The sequence below is a fragment of the Rhinoraja longicauda genome, chromosome 1, assembly GCF_053455715.1.
Source record: "Rhinoraja longicauda isolate Sanriku21f chromosome 1, sRhiLon1.1, whole genome shotgun sequence".
NCBI lineage: Eukaryota > Metazoa > Chordata > Chondrichthyes > Rajiformes > Arhynchobatidae > Rhinoraja > Rhinoraja longicauda.
Window position 1 is genome coordinate 127983997 of NC_135953.1, and position 12292 is coordinate 127996288.

The following is a 12292-nucleotide window of genomic DNA, read 5'->3' on the forward strand; positions in this document are numbered from 1 at the left end:
GGAGTAACTGAGCGGGACAGGCATCATCTCTGGAGAGAAGGAATGGGTGACATTTCAGGTCGAGACCCTTCTTCAGCCAAAATGGTGCCTCTTGTAGACAGGCTCAGTGAGTCTCTAACTTCAAGTAACCCTTGTTTTCCCTCTCTCTCCACCCCCCCCCCCCTTCTTTGTTCTCCAACCAGTCTGACTATCCCCCTGATTACATTTCTATCTCTGTTTGCTTTCTGGCTAACAATGATCTATTCTACATTCTCCTTTATCTTCATCACTTCATCTCGTTTTCACACATTACCCCACCTTATCTCTACGTTTTCCTGTCCCCTGACTCTCAGTCTGAAGAAGGGTCTCAACCCAAAACGTCACCCATTCCTCCTATCCACCGATGCTGCCTGTCCCGCTGAGTTGCTCCAGCATTTTGTGCGTATCTTTGGTTTAAACCAGCACCTGCAGTTCCTTTCTACATGACTCAGTGCGGTGTTCTGTACATTCTGGAGTAGCTGGGTATTGTGCTCTGGTATGGCGATCGGCCTGCTGAGCTGTATGCAATGAAAGTATTTCACTGTACCTGGGTGGGTACACATAATATTACGGAAAACATTGAACCATTGAGGTTCAGTTGAAGTCATTGTTCATTTTTAGAATAAAGGATATTTCTCGGACTGTCACAAGACAACCAGCTGGGGGCATTATCCTACTTATTTAGGATTACTGTACGTGGGACCCTTTGCTTTTATGTAATATTTATTTCTGTTATTTTAGCCCGACACAAATCATCTCATTCTCAATATAGTATGGTGAACGTTATAATCATAAAAGGGATATTTTAGAAACAACAATAAAAAAATACATCCACTTGTTATTTGACATATGGCTTGACCAGAGTCAGGAAAAGGAAGGGTGTGTGCAAAAAGATCTGTCAATAATTAGACATACGATCATTGCACGATGACTGTAGTTTGTTTAATTTATTTTTCTTAATATTTGCATAGTAAAATTGATCTCCCAACACAAATCAAAGTTCTACTGTTGATTGATCGGGACAGATAAGGGGACTCCCTTTAAAAGGAAAACAGTTGAATGTTTGCATCAAGTTCGTAGGAAAAACTCAACAAACCCTAAAGGAATCGGCGTGGCTTGGGAGAAGGAGCAGGATCATGAGTGGCTGTCCCTTCCGAGAAAGGTAAATTCCTTCTAATTTAAGAAAAAAACAATTGTAATCCGAGCACTTTAAGATCGGGTCGCTGGGTTTTAAATGTTATGTTTTTTTTGCGAGTTCTGCATCTTTGGACTTCAATAATGCTATTGTTGAAAATGAAAATAAAATGTAAAACTGGTCAGTTTGACTCGCTACCCGTGTTGTTTTCAAGTTCACGTGAAAGTTTCGGGCAGCTGTAATTGTCAGATGGAAATGTTCAGATTATGTGAATATTTATATAACAATCACTACAATCACCACAGTTCAAAAGCAACTCATATGGAGCAATTTGAGACTGTCGACGTGATAAGGCAATGTATAATTACAAAGACTGATTATTTTCTGTTTCGGTGATGCCTTGGCATAATTTGCATCAATACTTTTAAATGTTTAAACGATTAAAGGTGTAATAACTAACGTTACCCGAAGTGTTAAGATATAAAAGCTTACTGGAAGTGTTTGTCTTGGGCCTTAATGGGAAACTGGATGAACTTTCATTTCAAGCTTTAATATCAAGTTCAAATGGAAATACAAAAAAGAAACATAATGAGCCTGGAAAGCTGTTCTGACACTTTTGTCAAGGCTTATACATTAGAACAAATAGTTGCGATGTGGAATATGCTACCTGAAAGTGTAATAGATGTAGATTCACTTGAGGGTTTCAAGATGATAAATGTTTGAAGGTTGCAATATGCATAACTGGGAGAAAAATCAGAGCAAAGGATTGAACTTAAAAGTGCAGGCATAGACAAATGACAATTTTGTGTTGGGGGGGAGGGCGGGAGGGAGGGGAGGAGGAGGGGGAAGGGAGGGGGAGGGGGGAGGGAGGGGGAGAGGGGAGGGAGGGAGAGAGAGAGGGGGAGAGAAGAGGGGGGGGGGGGAGTGGGGGGGGGGGAGGGGGAAGAGAGGCGGGAGAATGTGCGCTTTGGAGAGCAACTCTCAGTTAATCAGAATTTTCAGAAGGTTAGTAAATAGCGTTTACTTTATTTTAAATTTCCCACATTGCGATGCCTTATTTATTATGTGAAATACAGCAGAATTCTGTGACCATTTCTTCCATACTTATGGATGGCTTAACTGGAGGGAGCATGTTAAGAAGTATACAGATGATACAAATATTTTGAGGGTGAGAAATAAATTCAAGGCATGCTGGAAGATCTCAATGGAATAGTCAGATGGACAGAAAAATAGCTAATGGATTTCACGCTGGAAAGGTATAGTTTGGAATATAGTTACATTGACCATAATTGACTATACAAACTGATATAGTCTGGAAGTTACATAATTAGTAGTAGCTTCTCAGAATGTGTAAGAAATACACAAGACTAATATTGCACATCCATTGACACTAAAGATAGCACAGCTGGTAGATAAGGCTTATTTTACATACAGCAAACCTTTTTTTCCTTTATTGGCTGACCTGGTAGATAATTGTGAAACTGTGGAAAAAAAAACTTAATTTGGCTGGAGAGATGGTTACACATTTCAGAAAGGATGTGATATTACTGAAGTGGCTGCAGAAAACGGTTACAAGGATAATGCTCGGTTTGGAGAAGTTGGAAGAAGAATTGATTGGGTGGGGCAGGTTCCTTTTGAAAACAAGAAGCTGCGAGAAAGTTTAATTAAAGTGCATGGAATTATGTGATGCTTGAATAGGATAAATAGAAAGAACCTTTATTGGTTAGTATTTGTTTATTATTGCCATGTGTACCAAGAAACAGTGAAATACTTTGTTTTGAGTACTATCTGGGCAAAAAATACCACATGTGAGCATACCAGGTATTGCACAAGAGAAAATTGCAGAATATAGTGTTACAACTACGGAGAAAGTGTAGATTAAAAAAAAAATAGTGCAAGGTCCTAAAAAATAGTGCACAGTCCTCAACAAGATAGACTGCACAATTGAGAATTTTTCTTTAGCATATGAAAGGTCCTTTCAAGATTCTAATAACACCAGGGTAGAAGTTGTTCTTGAATCTGGCTGTTCGGCTTTCAAGTTTTTGTATCATCTGCCTGATGGGAGAGGGGAGAGGAGAAAATGAATGGAGGGTGAGAGATCCTTGATTATATTGGCGGATTTTCAGAGGCAGCATAAAGCATGATGCGATTGATGGGTCGGAGGCTAGATCGTGTGATGGACTGGGCTAAATTTCATACAATTGCCATATCAAGCTGTAATGCATCCAGGTAAAATGCTTTACGTGGTGCACCTGTAGAAATTGAGCAAAACTGAGGAAACATAGGCGTTCATGTCCATAGCATCAAAATTGTTCGTCCAGAACAATTGTTGATGATTAGAAAAGGTCAACAAGTTGGGAATATAGATTTAAGTTAACAAGTATAAATCCAGAGGTGGATTTTTATTCTCACTCACAAAGGTGGAATTTAATATTACAAAGGGTAGTTTAGGCAGAAACCATCACATTTAAAAAGTACTTGGGGGAACACTTGTAGTTGACACCACAATGACGCAGACTGAAAGCTGGAAGAGGAGATTAGTCTCCTTATCAAACAGCCACCTTTTGTTCCATAGGTTTCTGTATTTTTATATCCACGAACAACACACGATAAAGTAGAATGCCATATTATGCAACAAAATATCCTATTACCCAACGTAACTTCACACAATACAGTAACATTACAGGAAGCATGGTGGTGCAGTGGTAGAATTGCTGCCTTACAGCGCCAGAGACCAGAGTTCGATTCTGACTATAGGAACTGTCTGTACGGAGTTTGTACGTTCTCCCCGTAACCTGTGTGACGTTCCTCCAGGTGCTCCGATTTCCTCCCACACTCTAAAGATGTACACGTTTGCTGGCTAATTGGCTTGGTAAAATTGTAAATTATCCCTAGTGTGTGTAGGATAGTGTTAGTGTGCGGAGATCGCTAATTGGTATGGACTCAGTGGGCTGAAGGGCATGTGCCTCTAAACTAAACTAAACTAAACTAAACTAATTAAATTTCCACAGCTTGGTGTTTAGACAGCTGAAGGTGTGACAGAGTGCTGGAACACATGGGCACGCAAGACTCGTAAGATCATAGATTTGGATGAGGTTACATAACAGGCAGAGGATGAGCTAAAGAACATATATAAAAACATGGTAATAATTTAAAATGAAGGCATCAACACAGACAAGGAAGCACCCGAGCAATGTGTGAACAGGATCTGGGAAAACTAAAATTTAGATTGCAGGAGTTTTGGATGTGTGCCTGTTTGTAGGATGTGCTGTGAGACTTTTGGAATAGATGACACTATGAGTAACATAACCATGAGAGTTAGCATCTTGTGAGCTGAGGCAGAGGTGGCGATGGGCGATATTGCAAATGTGATGCGGTCAAAAATTCCATGATCTTTCTTGTCAAAGGTTTAATGAATTACAATCTCTTATTTTAGCAGGATGTGATATTGTGCAGGTTAAACACTCCATTAATTACCAATGTAACTTGTGGCATAATTTTTCAGATATCCATTTCCTTCAGAAATGCAGGAAAACTATGACACATCACAAGATGGAACAAACAAAGCAAGTAAAGGTGGATTGATATATGGGGACTACCTCCAGGTACATTTAAGGAGTCTACTGCTGTGTTATTCCTTATTGAATTTTCTCTTTTTACTTTGTTCGAATATAGCCTACTTATCTAACTTTTTGTATAAATTTTGATGAAACCTGTCTGATAAAGAAAATATCTCAATGTTAGAAACTATTCAAGTTTTAATGCAAAAGTGGGTAACTTAGTCAGTTTTTTTCAGTTCACAATTCAAAAGCACACACACTAGCTTTGCCCAACAAGAACGAATGCTAAAATAAATAACACTGTACCGTGTGTCCTGCACAGAATCCATAAACTTGCATTGAAGGTGGTTGTGGTATGTCATGAAATGGTTTTTTAACTCATGCTCTTGAGTTTATGAACTTGTATAAAGTACGGGCATGGCCTAAGCAGCAGGGAAAACCTCATCCTGTGCACGAAATAGTGAATTTGTGCATCTTGGATAAGAGATAGAAGCAGGAAATGCAGGGTTTATAACAATGTATAACACATGACGTGTTAATTAGAATCAAGGAACTGTTACATCTCTGAAGGAACCATTGGGCCCATCATGTATACTTTGCCTTTCTACCAGACCAAGAACTTTCAATAGACAATAGGTGCAGGAGGAGGCCATTCGGCCCTTCGAGCCAGCACTGCCATTCAATGTGATCATGAATTTGAGAATTCTCTGACATTTTTGCTCTCTGACACTTTTACTTTGGTTTTTACTGCCTTTTTTGTTACCTTCTGACTGACTATATTTCTTTTTCTTCCTCAGTGTAGTGTACTTTCTGGAAATTAGGGAACATAAACTGAAGCTACAGAATACAACAGTTGGAATTCTTAGCTTTTTAAAAATCTCCAAAACACTTTCAAATTATACTTTTGTTTTTTTTATTAAAGTTGGATAAAATAATCAACGCACAAGAATTACAGAGTGAAAAGGAAGGAAACAAAATACACGATGAACATCTGTTTATTATAAGCCACCAAGGTGAGGTCAATTTATTATTAAAAATAAGTTGGTATCTGCAAAATGTTCAGTTTAGGGATGCAGCATGGAAACAGGTCCCTTCGGCCCACTTAGTCCACGCTGACTTACTATCACCCATACACTAGTTCTACCCTATACACCAGGGACATTTTACAGAAGTCAACTAACCTTCAAACCTGCATGCCGTTGTGAGAGGAAAGTGGAGCGTCTGGACAAAACCCACGTAGTCATAGGGAGAATGTATAAACTCTGTACAGACAGCACCCTTAATCAGGATTGAACTTGGGTCTCTGGTGCTCTAAGTCTACCACAGTGCCACTGTGCAGCCCCATGAATTAATTTAGCATTAATTCTGTAAATTATTAGTAACTCTATTTGTCTTTGCCAATTGCAGCTTATGAATTGTGGTTCAAGCAGATTCTTTGGGAATTGGATTCAGTTCGTGATATATTTCAGAATGGTCAGGTGAGTGATTCACATTGGTACCTATTTTAAGTACACGAGAGCAGATGGAGGAAGTAATTTCTTCTTTTAAATAGTTACATGGATGTCTGGTGGGACAATAAATGGGTAAAATTTACCAAAGGACTTATCGTCACATGTCAATCTGAAGAAAGAACTGTCCCGATCTGAAATGTCTTCTTCCCATTCCCTCCATTAATGCTGCCTGACCTGCTGAGTTCCTTCAGCACTTTGTGTTTTGTTCATGATTCCAGCATCTGCAGTGGCTTCATCCACTAGCCTCTGTCTTCAAACTCTCCTTTTCCTTTTCCCCAGTGGGCTCCAACTGCCCATCATCTCCCACCTCACCCAGTTCTACCCGGTACCTACCTGCCTCAGTCTCACCCTCTTTATACTGACTATCTTCCTTCCACACTCTCTGTCCTGATGCTGTCATGACCTGAAACATCGACTATCCTTTTGCCTGCAAAGATGTTGTTCGGTCACTATTACTCCACCGGTCTGCTTTTAGCTCCAGATTTCAGCAACTGTAATCTCTTGGGGTGTCCCTGTTGCAAGATTATACTGTGTCATGAGAATGTTTACTTTTAGATGCTAAATGCTTAAAGCATTTTGTTCATGAAATAACAGAAGGTTTGAAGATGTTCAAATCAGACTGGCATTCAAGAAATAATTCCATGCTTCCAGTCCTGTGACATCTAAAGTACAGAACGGTATTGACTTCCAGTACACTGAATAGATGATTTATTTCATAGCAAGAGGATTTGAGTATAGGAACAAGGAGGTCCCACTGCAGTTGTACAGGGCCCTGGTGAGACTGTACCTGGAGTACTGTGTGCAGTTTTGGTCTCCTAATTTGAGGAAGGACATTCTTGCTATTGAGGGAGTGCAGTGTAGGTTCACCAGGTTAATTCCCTGGATGGCGGGACTGACATATGATGAAAGATTGGATCGACTAGGTTTATATTCACTGGAATATAGAAGGATGAGAGGGGATCTTATAGAAACATATAAAATTCTTAAGGGATTGGACAGTCTAGATGCAGGAAAAATGTTCCTGATGTTGTGGGAGTCCAGAACCAGGGGTCACAGTTTAAGAATAAGGGGTAGGCCATTTAGGACTGAGATGAGGAAAAACTTTTTCACCCAGCGAGTTGTGAATCTGTGGAATTCTCTGCCACAAAAGGCAGTGGAGGCCAATTCACTAGATGTTTTCAAGAGAGAGTTAGATGTAGCTCTTAGGGTTAGCAGAATCAAGGAATATGGGGAAAAAGCAGGAAGGGGGTACTGATTTAGGATGATCAGCCATGATCGTATTGAATGGCGGTGCTGGCTCGAAGGGCCGAATGGCCTACTCCTGCACCTCTATTCCAGGTTTCCATGTTTCTATGTTTCTTTCCCTAAACAACAACAGATTCTTTGATAATTCGGCAGGTTTTTGACCATGTTCTAATACTTGACCTTAAACAGCATCTGTCCTCTGCGCAATCTGTGTATACTCACCAGGTGTGGCTCCTTCAATGGCAACCTGCAGGCAACCAGATCTTCAATAGCAAAGCCCCATTTAGCTGCAGAGCCTTCAACAACATAAATCATATGAAGGAGCCAATTTGAGGAAGGATATTCTTGCTATTGAGGGCGTGCAGCGTAGGTTTACTGGGTTAATTCCCGGAATGGCCGGACTGTCATATGTTGAAAGACTGGAGCGACTAGGCTTGTATACACTGGAATTTAGAAGGATGAGAGGAGATCTTATCGAAACGTATAAGATTATTAATGGGTTGGACACGTTAGAGGCAGGAAACGTGTTCCCAATGTTGGGGGAGTCCAGAACAAGGGGCCACAGTTTAAGAATAAGGGGTAGGCCATTTAGAACGGAGATGAGGAAAAACCTTTTCAGTCAGAGAGTTGTAAATCTGTGGAATTCTCTGCCTCAGAAGGCAGTGGAGGCCAGTTCTCTGAATGCATTCAAGAGAGAGCTAGATAGAGCTCTTAAGGATAGCAGAGTGAGGGGGTATGGGCAGAAAGCAGGAACGGGGTACTGATTGAGAATGATTAGCAATGATCACATTAAATGGCGGTGCTGGCTCGAAGGGCCGAATGGCCTACTCCTCTACCTATTGTCTATTGTCTAACCATCACTCACACAAATTGCTGAAAAAGTTTGTCGGGTGGTGCCTAAGCCACAGCTCCTGGTTAAATGAGGGTTAAGGCTGTTTCTGATATTCCAAAACATTCCAAAGCTATTAGAAAGATGTAGAGGTCAATAATTGACAAATAAAAGGTCTAAACACTTTAAAAAAAAGGAAATTAGTAATTAGTAATTAATTGAAAGAAAAACAGTACTAACTCCTTATTCCCCTGCTGTCATCTTGCATTGAAGTCAATGGAGAATAACTTGCATTGAATCCGACCTTGTGCCTATTCTTACAGTGGAATCACCACTTTCAGTTGTGGAGAAATGCCACAACAACACGAACAAAATGCCTCACTGTCTGCTATAAGCAGGCTTGGGATTTCTGTGTTGATGTACAGATATCCCAAGATTGCTAGAACTTGCTCAAGGAGAAGTGGCAGCTGCAAGTATTTCTCTGCAAAGTTGGTGCCATGAATGTCATTGCAGAACAACTTTCCTGAAATTTACACTCACAGCGTCTAAATGTTAATCGGTATCATGACTTTCGCCACTTGTGAGAAAGCGCTCATCTTTGTTTATTCTTTCTTCAAAGCTGAAAACCAATCAGAACTCATAATCCAATAAGAACAACACAGAAGTAAAGCTAGAAAATGTTTCTAACCATTTAGTAACTTTGAGACATTCCTGTATCTTTTTATATTGGTTTTATTTGTTCTTTGGCATTGGGAGTTTGGCATTTCAGTTTTATCATTTTTAACGGAATATTGAATTATAATCCATGGAAAAAAACTGTGTTTCAGGTAAGAGATGAAAGAAATATGTTGAAAGTTGTTTCAAGAATTCATCGAATTGCAATGATACTTAAACTCCTGGTGGACCAGTTTGCAGTTTTGGAGACAATGACAGCTTTGGATTTCTTTGATTTCAGGTAGAACACTTTTACAATTATTAGTTGGAACAGAACAAAGCAAAAGTAATTCACAATACATCTGAACTTGGACACAAAACCCTTTGTTATTTGTCATTTCACTGAACATTTTCACCTTCCACACACTAGTATCTATTTAATTGAGGTCTCCGTGTAAGAGAAAGATTGAAGATAGAGCCATAGTGAAGAACACATAACGATGGGTTTTTCTGATTTTTTTTGCCACAGGAATAACTGAATGCCATGGATACAATGACTAAATGAAATCATTGCTCACTGGGAGCTCTGGGATGATTCCAGGGACATTTTGTCCCATGTCTTCAGCAGTTGCCAATTGGAGAAACACATGTTGGTGCTGTTGGACCGATTAATCATGCCCCAAGTTATCTAATGAAAGGGAATGGGTGGCACGGTGGCACAGCGGTAGAGTTGCTGCCTTACAGCACTTGCAACGTCGGAGACCTGGGTTCAATCCTAACTACGTGTTCTGTCTATACGGAGTTTGTACGTTCTCCCCTTGACCGCGTGGGTTTTCTCTGAGATCTTCAGTTTCCTCCCGCACTCCAAAGACATACAGGTTTGGTTAATTGGCTTGGTAAATGTAAAAAATGTCCCTCGTAGTGACCAGTGATCCCCGCATATTAACCCTGTCTGTGTAGGATAGTGTTACTATGCGGGGATCGCTGGTCGGCGAGGACCCGGTGGCCTGAAGGGCCTGTTTCCGCGCTGTATCTCTAAAACGAAAAATAAAAAAACTAAAGAAAGGAAGTCCCAATAATGAAGGGTCTGGTGTCCTTGTCTATCCTTGGGTAGAAAATGGCACATGTTTGAGGAGTTGTGCAAGCTCCTCAAAGTTTGGGGAAGTAACATTTTCAGCCATGCTAAGTATTTTCATTCACCAGATAGCCAGACATACAGAATTTCTTAACAGCAATGGGCGGAAATTGTGCAGGGGGGTCCACTGGAAATCTGGTATCCAAGTTGTAGCTTCTTTAATCTCCCCAGACCTCTCCATGGCTCAGCTTTCAAATGAGACATACAATTGAAAGCAATGTAGAAAGGAACCTTTAATGGCACTGGGCCTGTACTCATATGTTGTGTGTTTGATGGCACTGGGCCTGTGCTCGCTGGAGTTTAGAAGGATGAGGGGGGATATCACTGAAACTTACCGAACAGGGAAAGGCTTGGATAGTGTGGATGTGGAGAGGATGTTTCCACTAGTGGGAGAGCCTGGCCTCAGAATTAGATGGACATTCATTTTGGAAGATGAGGAGGAATTTCTTTAGTCAGAGGGTGGCAAATCTGTGGAATTCTTTGCCACAGAAAGCAGTGGAGGCCGTCAATGGATATTTTTAAGGCAGAGATAGATTCTTGATTAGTCCGAGTGTCAGGGGTTATGGGGAGAAGACAGGAGAGTGGGGTTAGGAGGGAGAGATAGATCAGCCATGATTGAATGGCTGACTTGATGGGCCGAACGTCCTAATTCTGCTCCCATCACTTATGACCTTATGAACTGCAGATGCTGGCTTATACCGAAGATAGGCACAAAGAGTAACTTAGTGGGTCAGGCAGCATCTCTGGAGAAAAAGGATGGGTGATGTTTTGGGTAGGAACCCTTGTTCAGACTTCTTCAGAACCCTTCTTCGGAGTCTGAAGAACGTCACCCATCCTTTTTGTCCAAAGGTGCTGCCTGACCCATTGAGTTGCTCCAGCACTTTATGTCTATCTTCAATTGAAAGCTGTACCATGCTCAGACCTTAATAGGGCTTTGTGCCTCAAATGTAATACAAAAACATTATATTTGATTAAATTATCTGACACTGAAAATGTGTGGGGATTTTGGTTCTGGTTAACCTGAGCAGAGTTTAATGCAGATTGGCTGAGAAGCAAATTGAAAAAGATGACAATCTGAGAGGTAATTCAATAATTATCATATCATATCATCATATCATATATATACAGCCGGAAACAGGCCTTTTCGACCCTCCAAGTCCGTGCCGCCCAGTGATCCCCGTACATTAACACTATCCTACACCCACTAGGGACAATTTTTACATTTACCCAGCCAATTAACCTACATACCTGTACGTCTTTGGATACGTCTTTATAATAAAGTTACTTCTAAACGGAATAATCCAGGAGAACAGTTCTTGAGATTGTGTTCGCTTAGAGTGTATGCAATTGCATCTAAATGCAAATGTTGAAGTTAGGTAAATGTGGGAGTTAGATTTAGCTCTTAGGGCTAAGGGACTCAAGGGATATGGGGAAAAAGCCGGAACTGGGTACTGATTTTGGATGATCAGCCATGATCATATTGAATGGCGGTGCTGGCTCGAAGGGCCGAATGGCACCTATTTTCTACGTTTCTATGTTTCTAACTGTGTGAAGTGGTGGGAAGGAGTGCCAATTTGATTTTTTACAAAACAACTTGGGCTAAAGGACAAAAGATTGCAGAGTAGAGACTTCATACAAAGTGCAGCAGCTTTCCAACTAATGCTTCTACCTTAAAGTGAAAAGAAAAAGAATGTAAATAAAAAGAAAAAGGTTGGGTTTTTGTAGAGTAACAATTGAACAAGCGTTTGGAAGAGTGAATAAAGATTCCATGGAAGGGCATCTAAAAGGTTTTACTTGTAATTCCTCTAACATTTGAGAATTTTCGGATTGGTTTTGTTTCCTGGGGAATCACGTTTGGAAGAAGAGACACAAACTGCATAAACTCAATGTCAAGATTTCTAGCACGAGGGCAACTGGAGCACGTGAGGTTCGGGATAAGATGTTAGGGTTGTAGAATCATACAGCATAGAAATGTGTAGGAAAGAACTGCAGATGCTGGGTTTAAACGAAGATGGACACAAAATGCTGGAGTAACTCAATGGGACAGGCAGACCCTTAGTCTGAAGAAGGTTTTCGACCTGAAATGTAACCCATTCTTTCTCTCCAGAGATGCTGCCTGTCCTGCTGAGTTATTCCAGCTTTTTGTGTGATCATCCAGCATAGAAATTAACTCTTCAGTCCACCATTTCCATGCTGACTATTGAG

At 40.6% G+C, this 12292-nt stretch overlaps 1 protein-coding gene across 4 annotated transcripts in view; it reads left to right on the forward strand.

Moving 5' to 3' along the window:
- Positions 1 to 1028: 1028 nt before the first annotated feature.
- The window catches only part of LOC144600684 (tryptophan 2,3-dioxygenase-like), a 34946-nt gene continuing 23682 nt past the window's right edge, over positions 1029 to 12292 (forward strand). For 3 of the 4 annotated variants that reach the window (XM_078412573.1, XM_078412599.1, XM_078412589.1), the window contains exons 1-5: positions 2099 to 2158; positions 4659 to 4758; positions 5636 to 5726; positions 6121 to 6191; positions 9126 to 9253. In XM_078412573.1, coding sequence (XP_078268699.1) covers positions 2112 to 2158; positions 4659 to 4758; positions 5636 to 5726; positions 6121 to 6191; positions 9126 to 9253 — 437 coding nt within the window. In that variant the 5' untranslated portion in view covers positions 2099 to 2111. Of the gene's footprint in view, positions 1181 to 2098; positions 2159 to 4658; positions 4759 to 5635; positions 5727 to 6120; positions 6192 to 9125; positions 9254 to 12292 lie in introns of those variants that run through there. The other variant, XM_078412581.1, reaches the window with a different exon arrangement.